The sequence below is a fragment of the Pseudoliparis swirei genome, chromosome 23 (assembly GCF_029220125.1).
Source record: "Pseudoliparis swirei isolate HS2019 ecotype Mariana Trench chromosome 23, NWPU_hadal_v1, whole genome shotgun sequence".
In the NCBI taxonomy this organism is placed as follows: domain Eukaryota; kingdom Metazoa; phylum Chordata; class Actinopteri; order Perciformes; family Liparidae; genus Pseudoliparis; species Pseudoliparis swirei.
This window is the reverse complement of record NC_079410.1, coordinates 3,004,210-3,021,196: the sequence shown is the minus strand read 5'-3', so window position 1 is coordinate 3,021,196 and position 16,987 is coordinate 3,004,210. Positions and strand designations below refer to the sequence as shown.

General features: G+C 41.8%; 2 protein-coding genes across 2 annotated transcripts; both read left to right on the top strand.

Annotated features, from left to right (window-relative positions):
• The first annotated feature begins 5,245 nt into the window (after positions 1 to 5,245).
• LOC130188464 (phosphoinositide-interacting protein-like) lies at positions 5,246 to 6,806 on the top strand. The gene is made up of 2 exons (XM_056406838.1): positions 5,246 to 5,391; positions 6,383 to 6,806. The coding sequence occupies exons 1-2, from the start codon at positions 5,246 to 5,248 to the stop codon at positions 6,804 to 6,806; spliced, it is 570 nt and encodes a 189-aa protein (XP_056262813.1).
• A 2,643-nt stretch (positions 6,807 to 9,449) lies between these two features.
• LOC130188400 (transmembrane protein 238-like) lies at positions 9,450 to 13,149 on the top strand. The gene is made up of 2 exons (XM_056406759.1): positions 9,450 to 9,945; positions 12,743 to 13,149. The coding sequence occupies exons 1-2, from the start codon at positions 9,469 to 9,471 to the stop codon at positions 12,785 to 12,787; spliced, it is 522 nt and encodes a 173-aa protein (XP_056262734.1). The 5' UTR covers positions 9,450 to 9,468; the 3' UTR covers positions 12,788 to 13,149.
• Positions 13,150 to 16,987: the final 3,838 nt, after the last annotated feature.

Below are 16,987 nucleotides of genomic sequence, written 5' to 3'. Positions count from 1 at the left end.
AACGTCGCGTCACTCGATGCGATGTCGAGGGCCAAATACCAAGATGGTGGTATAAGAGTTTTAAACTGGGCACTTCTCAGATGATGGACATCAGGTTCCGGATTAGCGTGAATTAAGTTTAACAATATTTAACGGCAAGAAGTATAAAGAAACAATCGAGGCTCAGGATCGTGGGTTTCGTGGTGATCCGACCTCCACAGGTACGAGCTCGAAGCGAGCAGGTGTTGCTGTCTAACCGGGTCAAGACCAAAGAGAACGATATTCTCCCAGTACAGAGAGTCTTAGTCGCTAATCAGCCAATCAGCTCCTCTCAAAGGTAGTTCAGCCTCTAACACCTTCCTGTTGGCTCAAAGCCTGCTATCAAAATGGAGAGGTCAAAGGTCACGACCCCCGGGTCAAAACGTCACTTCAGGTCAAGTTACTAAACAAGTATTTTCACAATAAAAGTCCTGTCTGTTATTGTCCGCATTAAAGTCACTTCACGGGCTTCAACCGGCTTAAACGATTCTAAAATAATAACTGACATTCATTCCATGCTCATACATAGAAACAGAACCTCTTGCCATTGACATATACACAGAGTAAACAGTACCCCTATGCTTCATAACACATTCATAATTATAATGTTCTCCCTAATATTAACTATTATAATATGTTTCTATATGTATTTATCTAAAGCACAAGACTACAGAATCAAAATAAACTATTACAACCTAACAGTGGCCAAAAACCAAGATGGTGGCCAAAAACCAAAATGGTGGCGGCCATAGGGCTGAACTGGAGGCTTCAAAACGGGCCGTCCTCAAACCGAATACATCCACTTTACATGTATATACAACCTCGAGCTGGTCTTTATATTAGTAGTAATAAACCGTAATCTCTGTGGATGAGGATGCCCTTTATGTTGACCTGTGTTTGTTGTGCTTGTTGCACAGTGAAGAGACAATTCACCATAACTTACTGATATATGTTCAATTATTACACATGCTGATGAAATGCAGTATTCTGCTACGCAATTAGAATTAATCAGAAAAACAAGCGGACCTTGGGATTTATTAAAGGTCAAATCTCCTCAAAAGAGTCGACATCCACACTAAAACTCTCAGGTGTCTCACCTGGTTAACCTGCTGCCTCTTTTTATATAAAGTTTGTGTTTTTTTAATGATTTTTGTATTAATTATTTCAAAGTGCCGCTCACTTTTCAGTTGGAATGTTTTCTTTCTACTACTCAAAGCACGTCTTACATGTCAATATCACAACTGCTTTTATTATATAAACTTTAGAGAATAAGTGTTTTAAAAAATGTACATTTTAAAGTATCACATTTGAAAAGCTGTAATCAAATGGAAAAAGTTCTGCAAAACTTTGTGAGAAAGTTAGTTATGAATTCAATTAAATAAATGTATTTTTTATATAACATTTTACTGCGTTTTCTCAGATATTGATATTGTCTGTCTTCTCCAGACCGATACTAACCAGCATGAAAAAAAACATTTCAAACAAATCCATCGATCCCAATGCGTCCTCGATGTCGTGAACGGGGACGAGGAGCTTATTTTAACGAGCATGCAATGCTGATACACACACATTTCCATATTAATATACATTTACAGACACGTGAATAAATCCAAACGAGGGTCAAGAACTACAAGTCGCCTACAGATCAGATCAAACAGGAAGTCACCGTTTCCGTAACTTCCTGTTTGTTCTTTCAAGGCCGCTGAAAACAAGTTATTTGCTCATAAAAGTACGTTAAGTGAAAGTGGCCACGTCGACAAAGTAAACTAACTTCAACACCAACTAACGGACAGAGTGACGATATCGAGAGTCCAATAATCAGCGTTTTACTCTCTTTCCTGAGAAGAGAACTCTGAACTTCCCTCGTCTCTCTCGGAGTTTCCATGTGTGAAGGAACCTTTACGCGGCGGTTGTTTGCGAGCCTCCTCCCCCGGGATTACGCAACAAAAAGCTGTAAATATGCAAAGCGGGATTAATTACTTTCCCAAGGTCACCTGCACAGAAGAGCTCTGACACGTCGGTATGATTTCATTGATATTTGCTCCGGAGCTAACGAGGCTCCACTTGGCCCCGAAAAGTATTTTTCTGTTTTTAATCCCGCGGCCTCGGAAAAAAACGCAAGAGTTGGAGTTGTTAGAGCGTCTTAGTTCTGGTGGCTTTAACCTCAGAAGTCCACAGTTCATTTGAATCCAGTCCTAAACCCGGCGTGCTGACTCGAGTCCGGGCTTATTAGCTCTGTGTTTGTGTTATCCAATGGGATTAGAGGGATACCTGTGTGTGGGTTTACCAACATATTGGTTCAACTTTTAACTTAATGTAACACCAACAAGTCAAATAAACCTGAGATGCTACGGGGAGGAACATGCATCTGGGAAACACGCCACTTTATTTTGATTGAACCTCGTTTTTTAACCTGGGGTGTCGCCCCCTCCGGGTCAGTAGAGAGAATGCAGCTTTAACATGAAGCATAGACTTCTATACAACCAGAGGAGTCGCCCCCTGCTGGTCAGTAGAGAGAATGCAGCTTTAACATGAAGCATAGACTTCTATACAACCAGAGGAGTCGCCCCCTGCTGGTCAGTAGAGAGAATGCAGCTTTAACATGAAGCATAGACATCTATACAACCAGAGGAGTCGCCCCCTGGTAGTCAGGAGAGAGAATGCAGCTTTAACACATGAAGCAGACTTCTATGCAACCAGAAGAGTCGCCCCCTGGTAATCAGGAGAGAGAATGCAGCTTAGACACAAGAAGGATAGACTTCTATACAACCAGAGGAGTGCAAGGCAACTTTTAGGATACCTCCATATTGGGTTATCTCTGCCATATACATATACAGGACTGTCTCAGAAAATTAGAATATTGTGATAAAGTTCTTTATTTTCTGTAATGCAATTAAAAAAACAAAAATGTCATGCATTCTGGATTCATTACAAATCAACTGAAATATTGCAAGCCTTTTATTCTTTTAATATTGCTGATTATGGCTTACAGCTTAAGAAAACTCTAAAATCCTATCTCATAAAATTTGAATATTTCCTCAGACCAAGTTTAAAAAAAGATTTATAACAGCAAAACAAAATCAAACATTTGAAAATGTGTTTCCAGGTGTTTCGAGTTAATTAGACGATTCAAGTGATTTGTTTAATACCCTACTAGTATACTTTTTCATGATATTCTAATATTTAGAAATAGGATATTTGAGTTTTCTTAAGCTGTAAGCCATAATCAGCAATATTAAAAGAATAAAAGGCTTGCAATATTTCAGTTGATTTGTAATGAATCCAGAATGCATGACATTTTTGTTTTTTTAAATTGCATTACAGAAAATAAAGAACTTTATCACAATATTCTAATTTTCTGAGACAGTCCTGTATATATACATATATAAATAAATATATTAATGGTTAATTTACATACCGATTCACCAGATGTTGTAATGTGCCCGTTGCTTAATTTCCAGTCACATGAAATAGAGAACAGACGTGTGCTGTGATCGTAATGTTCCCAAATCATGACTGAAAAAGGTATTTAAAAAATCATAGATTGGTGCCAAGTGGTCATTCAGAGAATATGGTCGATTTTAGCTATATTCAACAGGGAAATGCAGATTTTAAAAGAAAGGTTAATATTAACATTAGCATTATGTGTTTCATCTCAGTGCGGTTGAATTATTTTGCTTGTAGCTCATGTCTACGTCCACATATTCTATTTAATATCCCATAAAAGAGAGAAACATTAAATCCTTGCACAATGCTTTTCTTTACGAGACGCCCTCGGTTGACTGTGATCAAGTGAGTGGGACCCGACCCACTTAAAGGGACCATTAAAGGGAATTAGCCCCATCATAATCACAAGATACTGTAGCACATCACATGGAATGGTTAATTACTTTCTCATATAAGTGGCTGCAAAATAATAATAAAAAAGAAATGGATCCATGAGGCGCTTCAGATTTAAATAGAGGCTATACGGTACATTGTTTTTTATGCATTGGTCAATCACATTTTCTCTCAGACTAGTGGAAAAAACATCCAATATACACATTGAGGTGTTTATTTTACTAATTACCATTACTTATTGCCTCAAACATGTCATTTCATGGTGACATCTATTAGTTTTCTTGTTTACCATATTCATCCGGAGCGTCTTCAAAGTGTCAGTAATTTTACAAAACATCTCTTTGAAATGAGTTTTTTCTCCGTTTCTCCACTTCAGTCGCTCTTACATTCACCAAACGTTACACATTCATTCATAAAGATATCCTGCAGGTTTCTGTAGAGGCGTTTGTTCACATGTCATTCACAGCCTGATTTATTCAACCAATTACGAATAAAAAGATGGAGTAAATAAGATGTGTCTGGCTGTTACAGCATGTTCAGATTCATGGAGTAATCTCTAAAAGTCTCTTATATATATCAAACATCAAACAAGAATGTTGTGTTATAATATATATATATATATATATATATATATATATATACAAAACATTCAATTTGTATATTTAACTATGAAATAATAGAAACCCTAATCGTCTTAATATCAACTGGGTGAAGTTTCATGGTTCTATCTTTGAGTTCAAAGTTCCTCTTCTGAATAAACCGATTCATAAACTTAATCCTGCACAGAAATATTCCATTAAAAGATAAATTCAACCCACATGGTTGTACCGCCCTCTGCTGGCTGGAGCGGCTCATTACACGCACCGACGCGGATCACAGAGGGGCGCTCCAAACCGATCGCAGCAGTAATTTAAGGAGTGTGTCCGTGTTGTGTTGAGTAAGTACAAGAGGACTAAAGAGAGAGAGAGATATCGTGTTCGGATCAATGGCGACACGCCCTCACACGCTCGTGTTCCCCAAAGGGCGCCCGACAAAGACACAAATGTGATATGAAGGGTTGCCTAATGGAGGCGGGAGTGTAGTGTTGCAGAAGCATCCCCCCCCCCTCCCCCTCCTCTTGTGGTCCCCCTCCCCCCACGGGCCTGAGAATCTGAAGACCTTTTAGACGTTGGATAACAATAAATAATCTTTAATTTGACCCCAAAAGATTCTACGTGACTTCTTTGGCGTTTTCGGAGGGTTAAATTCCCTCTGACTTCATCGATCTCATGTTCGGCGGGAACAGAACTACAAACTTGCGGATGATAATTACTTCGGGGGGGTACTTTGGGATCAATAACACCGCCAACGTATCGAGGGGGAGAAGTGTATTGGAAAGCGTCGGCCGATGGCGTCTCGCTCCGTCAACCCGCCGGAGAGCCGCCGCCCTGCTCCTCTTTGTGTGGAGAGACAATGGAGGCAGATCTCTGCCCACCTCATTGTCCCTCTCAGGCTCCTCAAACAGAAAAGAAAATGGAAACACCCGAGCGGGAAGTTCGTGGAATGGTTTTACGCCGACGAGGGCGTCGGCCTAAGTGGTTCTGGGGGTTTGCGGCCATCCTCTAGGGGGACCGGAGATGCTCCTCGCCCTGGAGGCAGCATCACGGACTGACCGCCCACGATGGGACACGGTGATGAGGGGATGCTGGGGTTTCTCTGGAGGAGGTGGAGATAGAAAGAGGGAGGGAGGGCGGATGGATGGATGGTGGGAATCTGGAGCGCTGCATTCGTTACTGGTTTCTCTGGTCGCTACGCCGGGGCGGACATTTTTTAATTTTGTTTGTCGGCGTCCTCTCCTTCACATTCCTGGATATTTGTGATGGTGATTCAAAATTATTGTTGATTCTTCAAAAATAAATAGAGACAACAAAAAAGACTTGATCCAGATCTAGAGGTGGGTGTTGGTCTTCTTGCTTTTGAACCGTCGCTCCAAGACTTTACGATATAGAATATGTGTTATTCCGTGAGACGGATTTATGCGAGTCAACATATTTACTTTTAACAGTGGTAGCATTTATTTAAGAATTTGGTTATGCATCTATATACTTTACTGCTGTTTTTGTTATGAGTACTTTTTACACTGAATTTGAATATTTTTTGAGGCAAAAAAATTTGATTTCCAATTTATTTTCTTTTTAGCTTTCAAACCGCAAATAAAAGCATCGGCCAATCACGTTGCCTCTAAACTCGTACAGTGTGCAACGATACGAAGGTGGGGTAGTCTGAAACGAGACAACGCGCAATACCTTTTCACAATAAAAGCATGTCGCTCAAATTCACACGGAGCATTTCTCTAAAAGGAAACTATAAAAATTGAACGTTTTGTGATAAATGCGAAGCCGAGTATTCTCAATTTCACGTCAACGTGCGTCAGTTTGATTTTAAAACTGTCATAAATATCTTGAAATGAGTTTTATGAATATTTGACTCCGTGCATTGCAATCCGAGACCTCAAGATGTGGTTTTTGTGCACCCCCCTCCCCAGAGTCCCCCAGGAGGACATGCAGGGCTGTCCGGAGAACATCCCCCTGGGGGTGTGCACCCTGTCCCAGTCCCGGGACCAACTGACGCCGCCGAGCCGCACGGAGAGCACCGTGTTCAGCCTGTCGCGCAGCGAGTCCGTGTGGACGGCGGAGGCGTCGCGCGGCTTGTGCGCGGAGTTCTGGTACGCCATCCACATCATGACCACCGGGGGCAGCTTCCTGGCGTGCGGCATCATCATCAGCGGCCTGTGGTTCGCCGGCCACTGCAAGAACGTGACCACCATCCTGGGGCCGGTGCTGCTGTCCATCGGGCTGATGGTGCTGGTGGTGGGCGTGGTCCTGATCCCCATCACCAAGGAGAACCGGAAGCGGTCCAACATGAAGAAGCCGCACAGCTACTACCGGCCGCCGGTCTTCAACCTGTGACGGACCCCAAGGCCAGAACCTCCTTCAGATCGCCGGATCCAAACAAAACTTGTTTTTTATTTTTCAGCGCAGGAAACTCGTCTCATGTTTTTTTTTTCCCCAGGATTTATCTTGAGGGGTGCATGAAAAACATTTTTTTTCTTCATTAATAACCACGTGGACGACAACGTGCTCACGCAAAATGAGATCGCTCGCCAACATAGCGGGCGGGGAAATGAGACGGCCAAACGGTCCTCTTGAGGAGACGCGAGGAGGAAGTGGACAAGGGAGGAAGTGGACAAGGGGGGAAAAGGACAAGAGAGGAAGTAGACAAGGGGGGGATGTTCTAAGAGGGAAGTAGGCAAAAGGGATGTCCTAAGGGGGAAGTGGACAAGGGGGAATGTCATAAGGGGGAAGTGGACAAGGATGGGAGGTCCTAATGGGGAAGTGGACAAGGGGGGATGTTCTAATAGGGAAGTAGAAAAAGGGGAGGTCCTTATGGGGAAGTGGATAAGGGGGATGAACTGAGGAGAAAGTGGACAAGGGGGGATGTCCTCACGGGGAATTGCAAAAAGGGTTTGTGTCTTCATGGGGGAAGTGGACAAGGGGGGAGGTCCTAATGAGGAAGTGGACAAGGGGGGAAAAGGACAAGAGAGGAAGTAGACAAGGGGGGGATGTTCTAAGAGGGAAGTAGGCAAAAGGGATGTCCTAAGGGGGAAGTGGACAAGGGGGAATGTCATAAGGGGGAAGTGGACAAGGGGGGAGGTCCTAATGCCTTGCGGTGCAGAATTTGCCGACTCATGAATGATTAAAGGCCGTGAGAGCTTCTAATTGTCACTTCCCGGTTTTCTTTTCCTTCCCACTGCGTGCCGCTGCTCAGTCCACCGCCGCCCTCCAGTCCTCGGGCCTCCGCCCTGAAATATATGTAAAGGATTCACATTTGACTGCAGTGACCTGGAAGCCCATTTTCATAAGATTTAAATATTAAATTCCACGAGGCCCTTGTGACCACCGCCGTCCAGCACGAGCATGAAATATGCATCGGCATTGAAAAAGCACTCCAGACGTGTCTTCAGGGGGAGAAACTGAGATATAATCAATACGTAATGGATCACATGACGACCAGCACCTCACATTCAACACGCTTTATGGGCATGACCGTTAAGGATGACTCAGCATTAATGCTGAATGACGTATTGGTGATTAATCATGTTTTACACAAACAAACAAAACTAGTGCAACCGCAGAGCGTCTTAGTGTCTTTGAGCTCGTAGTTTTACACGTTTAGTTCTTAACATGTGACACAGACCAACACAAACAGGAAGTGACGTTTGAGGAGGTCAATGGGTCAACGCTCGGTTGAGTCACCTGGAAGTGGTTTTGGTAAACATGGAAACATGGAGGTGCCATCTGGAACCGAAAATGGTTCTTTAGAGTGACGCCATAGAAGAACCATTTCTGGTTCCTCAAGAACCTTTCAAACCATTCGAACCATGTCCTTAAAGAGTTCTTCAAAGAACCTATAAAGGTGTTTCAAAGAACCTTTAAAAAATGGTTCTTTAAGGCATCATTTATGGTTCCACTAAGAACCTTTCGAACCAGGGTTCTCTATAAAGGTACATGTGACACGATTGTGGCCGTCACCAGTAGGTTTCCGCCCCCTAAGCACCAAGGAATGAGCAACCAGAGGGAATGTTGGTAAACTTCTTTATTTGAGCGTTCTGACCGCCGACTGTGTCTCTGCTCATGGCTCCCCTCTTCCTCCTGTCCAGCTCCTTTATGGGGACAAAGCCTCGCAGATACACAAACCCAGATTGTCATCAGCTGGTCTGATTGTCATCAGACCAGCTGATGACAATCAGACACCGTTCCCTGAACCACACCCCCGCTCCACCCACTCTGCAGCCGAGCTTAAACACACCCCGCTGCCACAGTACCTTAAACGAAAGAAAGGTTTTTCAGTAGTTGACGGTTCTTCGTAGAACCACAAAGCCTTTTAGAGAACCATTTGAGAACCTTTACTGTTCTGTGTGCAGAAGTTTCCGTGACTGAAACTCTGGATGAGGGTCACAGCCAGGAAGTAGACAAACAAGAGTTTCCGAGAACTACGGTGGCCCCAAAGTTTGACCCTTCTGGGCCACCGTATGATCCAACATGAAGGGCAACCAATGAAAACACAATGTGAGTTATTGTAGAACTCTGAAAACAGATGCTCTCAACACTGGCCCTTTACGGATTATAAAGTGGTTTATTATACTACACAAACATAGCGTGTTTGTGTGCGTGCGTGTGTGTGTGTGTGTGTTCGCGTGACATTCAGAGAAAGACTCAGTCCGGGTGCATCTAGGCCCTGAATATCAATTTGAATGTCAAATCACATCTTAAAGAGTCCTTTTGCATCCGTGACTAGACATTTAGATGAGTTTCTGGTGTGTGTGTGTGTGTGTGTGTGTGTGTGTGTGTGTGTGTGTGTGTGTGTGTGTGTGTGTGTGTGTGTGTGTGTGTGTGTGTGTGTACACTTGCCTGTGGAAACACCTTGTTTACCTCCACCCTTTGGGGGTGGGGCTCTGCAGGTGTGTCGCGCGCCGCGCGCCCCGGCTCGCCATCCTCCTCTCCTCTCCGTTACACGCGCTCCGGAGCGCCGGTCCCGGTCCCAGTCTCCAGCAGCAGCTCCGCAGGCCCGATGAAGTGCATCGGCAGCTGCCTGGCCCCGTTCCTCGGCGCCGTGCTGTTCGACGCGCTTGGCGCCGCGCTCCTCTTCGTCGGCATCTTCGGCGACGTGCGCGCGGGCGGCCGCTTCTACGGGGACTTCTTGATCTACACCGGCGCGCTGGTGCTCTTCACCAGCCTGGCCTTATGGTTCATCTGGTATGTGGGCAACGTCCGGGTGGCGGAGGACTACGGCGGCGGCGGCGGGGGGAAGAGGAGCTTCGGCGGGGGGAGCGTCGCGCGCCTGGCGCGGAAGCTCACGGAGCGGCTGAGCCAGAAGCTGAAGGCGGAGGAGGCCCGCGTGAAGTACTTGGACGAGGATATGGAGGATGGAAGGGGGGGCGGACAGGAGGGCACACCTGTACCTGCGCGCGAGGCCAGCCGGGTGACGTGGGGCCGGTCCACGGCGTACCACAACGAGGGCTACGAGGAGTCCGTGGACGGGGAGCCCGCGGAGAGCCAGCCGGGCCCGGAGGAGAAGACCTGAGGGTAGCGCCATGGCTCATGAACAATGCTCTATTGTTATCACACTGACGTCCACACCCTGCACCACATGATGTAGACCTGCGCCACATGTAGACCTGCACCTAGACCCTGTGATTATATAAGAGGTCAATAAGTCAATAACTTTTATGCTGGTAAACAAAAGAAAGATTTATATTGAGTTTGAAGTCTTTTAATTGACTTAAAACCAACTTTCATGGTTCTTTCCAAGAAACCTTTGGAATTGTGACCCTGGAGAGAAAAAAATACTTTATTTTTGTTGTTGTATATTTTATTTCCAAACATCGAGGTCCAAATGACAGTTCAAAGATATATTTATACTGCTATACGAAGCTGGATTGAAGTGTGTTTTTAAGAATATATATTTATATGTGTATATATATTATATATGTATGTGTATATATATATTACCACATATATATATTACCACATATATATATATATACCAAATATGTTTAGCAAATATATATATATATATTTATTTATGTATATATATATATATATTTATCACATATATATATTTATAATATATATATATATTTATCACATATATATTATATATATATATATTTATCACATAAATATATATATAACATATATTTATATATATATATATACGACATATATATATGTCTTATTTGAAAGAGTTCCAGGGTTAAAGTCCAGATTCAGAACCTTATGTCACTTGATATTGGACCGTTTGACGTGAATAAGTTTTATAAAGCACATCGCTGTGAGCTCTGAATCCTCATTAAATAAAACTATGATGCCGAGAACCCTTCAGTGGTCCAGATCCTTATGGGCTGTAAAGGTTGCCTCGGCCGGCCAATCACAGGTCAGCGTTACGTTGATAAACACAAAAGCTCAACGATGGAATATAACTCGAGACTTTCCTGTTTTTCTAGTTGCTTTAATATATTTGTATTGATGTCTCGTCCATTCAACTCGGAGACATGATCCTTTTTATGTATTTTTCCATGTTATTTCTCCCCCACACACACACACACACACACACACACACACACACACACACACCGTGAACTGAAGTCCTGTTTGCTCTTCAACTGGTTGCAAGTGCAACATGAACACTGGTCCGACTGGTTTCTGGTGTTGGGTAAACAAACCAGAAAATCCTCCACAGATAACGAGTCACGCTTTGTGACTGTGTGTGTGTGGCTGTGTGTGTGTGTGTGTGTGTGTGTGTGTGTGTGTGTGTGTCCACATGTCATTTTGACATATAGACCGATGTGCAGACACATTCTTAATAACGATCACGCCTTATGCACATGTCCAGCCGGCCAGGGCTCTTTTTGTTTATTGCAAGTGAAACGGGCCTTTAACACACACACACACACACACACACACACAGGACAACGCTACAGTAGATACAACACGATTCCTCAGCTGGTCAAACAAGACGAGTCTCTGGGGGAAGTTTCCATCACGCCCGTTTCCTCTTTTGTGACAACAGGTGTCGTCATGGTGACACGTGAACCGTCCAATAGGAAGGCTCCAATGCAAATATATAACATAGTGTAAGAAAAGGGGGCGGGATTAATTTCTCTGGGGGTAAAATCGATTAAAAAGATATATGTAAAAGTCCAGAAAAAGATGTGACACAATTATTAGTAATTAATTATCAGGCGTAACAAATGGAATCTAGATTATTAAATATAGGTCACATGTTTAAAGAGAAGACCTGAAGACGTATACGTCCACCGGAGTTGAATATATCAAATATATAATATAATGAAAAAAGGAGGTGGATTAATTTTTCTTGGGATAAAATGGAATAAATAAAAAAAATCTTAAAAATCAATAAAGCCGATAAAAAGACGCAACACAATTATTATTAATTACTATCAGGCATATTGATTATTAAATATACGTGCTTGCATGAGTCCGTAAAAGAAATAATCTAATATAAAAAGGGGGGGGGGTAATTTCTCTGGGGGTAAAATGGTAAAAAAAAAAGTGAAAAGTCAAGAAATAGACGATAAAAAATGTGACACAAATATTATTAATTACTATCAGGCATATTGATTATTAAATATACGTGCATTAATAAATCCGTCACATGTTTAAAGGAAAGGCCTGAATGTATACGTCCACCGGAGTTAAATATGTAATATAAAAGGGGCGGGATTAATTTCTCTAGGGGTAAAATGTTTTTTAAAAAAGGTACAAATCCAGAAAGAGACGATAAAAAATGCGACACAATTATTATTAAATCTAAAATATATAATATAATAAATAAAAAGACGAGCTGCACGATTATAATAACTACCGAGCAGGCGTCTCGATGACGTCATGCAGGGGATGACTCCGCCTGTCTCCTGATGACATCACCAAAAGGTGCCAAACCAGTCAACCCTGCGGAGGAATGAAGCCGCAGCCTGCATACCGGAGGGTGTGTGTGTGTGTGTGTGTGTGACAGTAGAGAGTGAGGCGTGTTGTGATTCACACACACACATCCAGCTCGCCGTCCACCATGGCCGCCGCGGAGCAGGGCAAGTACACCATCTTGTTCCTGTCGCTGGCCGTGATCCTGGACGCCGCCGGCCTCACGCTCTTCTTCGTCGGCATCTTCGCGCCGCTCTCCTACTGGGACTTCTTCGTCCTGTCGGGCCCGCTGCTCATCTTCCTCAGCACCTTCTTCTGGATCTTCTGGTACATGGGGAACCTCAGGGTGCCCGAGGACGAGCTCAACCTCCTGAAGTCGGACATACTGTGACCTCCGGGAGGAAGAGGAGGAGGAGGATGAGGAAGAGGAGGATGAAGGGTTATGAAGGGGGAAAGGAAATGAAGGATTTTGTGGCGCCTGAAGGACGTGAGATGAAACCCAAAACCCAGGAAGTAACATTTGACTCCATCCCACCTTCTGACTCCTCGGTGAACAACAACAACAACAACAACAACATGGTTTAAATGGACAGCAGGGATTCTTGGAAATTATATTTCTCGGCACTTTAAATCGGGAGGCTTCTTCTTCTTCTTCTTCTTCTTTCTGTTGGTTCACATCGTGTCTCTCTGCTGTCGCCTGATTGGTCGATGTATTATAATATATATTTATATTACAAATTACAACAGATTATATTTTAAAGCTTGAACTGATGAAGTGTTTGTGGTATATTATATTTTAAAGCTTTAACGTGTTTGTGTTGTTCTTTGTGACGCTGCACGAGGAACCGGCCCAACAGGAGCCGTGGGTTCAGGCCCGGTCACCTGGAGGAGGAAACAGGAGACGAGAGGGAGGAGACAGGAAACAGGAAGTGCTCGTGTCACAGGGTTTGAGGCCAATTAACGACAAAGGAGAAGAAGGAGAAGTAAACGCAGTGCGTCAGTAGTTTGTCCTCAGAAGAGTGGAAGTGTCCTCTTCCTCCTCCTCCTATTTTTCTTCCTCCTCCTCTTCCTCCTGTTCTTCCCCCTCTTCCTCCTCCTCCTTTCCCCTCTCCTCCTCCTCCTCCTCCTCCTCCTCTAATCAGCACTCAAGGCTCCATTATCTCCCTCAGACATGGAGTTATTAATGTGTCCATTTGGGTCCTGCTCCTGAGGAAATGGAGGAGAGGTAATGGGTCTCTCTCTCTCTCTCTCCCCCCCCCCCCCCCCCCCCCCCCCAGCAGGACGCCGCCCTCTCTGTTGTGTTCAAGTCCCTCAGGTTGTCTTGATTGCGTCACTCTAATCTTAATCACAGCTGAACTCGTCCATTGCGTAATGACATCATCCCGAGAGACGAGACACTCTGGATATTAATAATAACACATAGAATACAACATTATAACAATAAATACTTTATAACAATTACAATTATAGTAAACTATGCTAGTAATAATATATATTTATATATATATATTATAATAATAATAATATATTTATTACAAAATTAGAAAAATAAATAAATTATAATAATTTTAATAATAGTAAACTGCTTGTAATAATAATAATACAAATAATTTATATAATACAATATTACAAAAATAAATACATTTTAATAATAATAAACAATGCTAGTAATATTAATAATAATATATAAAATTAAAAATGACCTAAATAAATAAATAACTATTCTAATAATAATAATAAACTATGCTATAATAATAATATATAATAAAAAATATATAATAAAATTGTAAAAATAAATGAATACGAATTTCAATTATAATAATAGTAATAATGATAATAATAATAACAATATGATTATGATAATAATACTAAAACTGGGGAAAGGCCACTTAAAAAATTATAAAAAAACAAACTATTAAGTTGTTTTTGCTTGTAATAAGTTGAATAATTATCTGCCAATGGAAGTAAACATTGTTAGATAAGATTTTTTGGGAAAAAAAGTAAAATATTTGCTGTTTTTCACTAGTATAAGGAAGCATTGCATCATAATTAGCTCAACATGTTATTTATTTTACTTTTTAACAAGATGCATTGTCTAACAACACGCCCCTACATCTCATTGAAATGTTAAATGTTGGGTGATTGTGTCGTATTTTTGCGCAGACATTTTAGACACAGTAAATCCCAATAAACCATAACACACCTAGTCATGGCACTGGTATGGAAGACTTATTGTTATGTTTACTTTTCCCCGTCATGGTCGGTTCCAGCTTCAATCCAATCAGGAAGCGTGATGAAGCACATCCTGGTTTGGTGTAATCCCCTCCTGTGGTTTCAGAAAGCTTCGGCTATCTTCCATTAGCCGAGCCGCAGCCTCCAGTGGGAACACGGAAAACCAGTTTACACTGAGAGAACAACAAGGAACACAGATAGAACGTAGAGAAACGTTAGAATACGACGAGGAACACAGAGAATACAAATATAAATGTTAGAATACTACTAGAAACACAAATAGTTTAGATGTAAACGTTTGAATACTACTAGAAAAACAGAAAGTTTATAAGTAAATGTTAAAATACTACTAGAAACATAGAGAATCCAAATATAAATGTAAAAATACTACTAGAAACACAGATAGTTTATATGTAAATGTTAAAATATTACTAGAAAAACCGAGAATCCAAATATAAACGTGAAGATACAAGGAAAAATATTCTGTTGAAAAAATTATACGTTGAAAACCTCCAAGAAATACAAAATAAAATACCACAACAACACAGTCTATAAATAAATAAGTCACGTTATCTTTGAAACTTCAGACTTCATTATTTAATCCTGTTATAAATATGATCAGATATTTATAAACTATCAAATGGATCCGTTAAATGAAGCAATCAATGAGGTGTGAAGTGTTATCAGTTAAAGAAGTGTCTCATTAAGCTGCTACTGCACAATAAATTATTAATGTATTAGTCCCACAGCAGTGGAGAGGATGAAGCCAATAAATATAAATATATATAATATATATAATACAAGTAGAAAGAACTTTTACATACAGTGCACCTGTTATTGATGAATAGAGAAATGTTGTCAGACTTTAAGTGATAACGTTTTTATTATTCTTCACTTAAAAGCTTAAAATGGCTGGTGAAGCATGACGTCATCTCTTGTGATGGTGCATGTCGCCCTCTAGTGGTTAAAGTTAACAACTTCAACTGTCATCAATTAATTTAATACAGTTCTGCTTTTTTATTGTGGAAAGCTTTTGTTTTTATCATAATCACAGTATATCAAAAAATATATTAAAAAGTCATAGTATATCAGAACAAATTATAAAATTCATACTATGTAAAAAAAGTTTTTTAAAAAGTCTACGTACACTACCGTTCAAAAGTTTGGGATCACTTAGAAATTTCCTTATTTTTCAAAGAAAAGCACTGTTTTTTTCAATGAAGATAACATTAAATCAATCAGAAATACACTCTATACATTGTTAATGTGGTAAATGACTATTCTAGGTGGAAACGTCTGGTTTCTAATGAAATATCTCCAGAGGTGTATAGAGGCCCATTTCCATCAACTATCACTCCAGTGTTCTAATGGTACATTGTGTTTGCTAATCGCCTTAGAAGACTAATGGATGATTAGAAAACCCTTGAAAACCCTTGTGCAATTATGTTAGCACAGCTGAAAACTGTTTTGCTGATGAGAGAAGCTATAAAACTGGCCTTCCTTTGAGCTAGTTGATTATCTGGAGCATCACATTTGTGGGTTCGATAAGACTCTCAAAATGGCCAGAAAAAAGAAGTTTCCTGTGAAACTCGCCAGTCTATTCTTGTTCTTAGTAATGAAGGCTATTCCATGCAGAAATTTCAAAGAAACTGAAAATTTCCTACAGCGGTGTGTACTACTCCTTCAGAGAACAGCACAAACGGGCTCTAACCAGAGCAGAAAGAGAAGTGGAGGCCCCGTGCACAACTCAGCAAGAAGACAAGTACATTAGAGTCTCTAGTTTGAGAAATAGACGCCTCACAGGTCCTCAACTGGCAGCTTCTTTAAATGGTACCCGCAAAACGCCAGTGTCAACGCCGACAGTGAAGAGGCGACTCGGGATGCTGGCCTTCTAGGCAGAGTGGCAAAGAAAAAGCCATATCTGAGACTGGCCAATAAAAAGAAAAGATTGGTATGGGCAAAAGAACACAGGCATTGGACAGAGGAAGATTGGAAAAGGTGTTCTGGACAGATGAATCCAAGTTTGAGGTGTTTGGATCACACAGAAGAACATTTGTGAGACGCAGAACAGGTGAAAAGATGCAGGAAGAGTGCCTGACACCATCTGTCAAGCATGGTGGAGGTAATGTGATGGTCTGGGGCTGCTTTGGTGCTGGTAAAGTGGGAGATTTGTACCAGGTAAAAGGGATTTTAAATAAGGAAGGCTATCACTCCATTTTGCAACGCCATGCCATACCCTGTGGGCAGCGCTTGATTGGAGCCAATGTCCTCCTCCAACAGGACAATGACCCAAAGCACACCTCCACATTGTGCAAGAACTATTGAGGGAAGAAGCAGGCAGCTGCTGTCTGTAATGGAGTGGCCAGTCACCAGATCTCAACCATTGAGCTGTTGTGGGAGCAGCTTGACCGTAT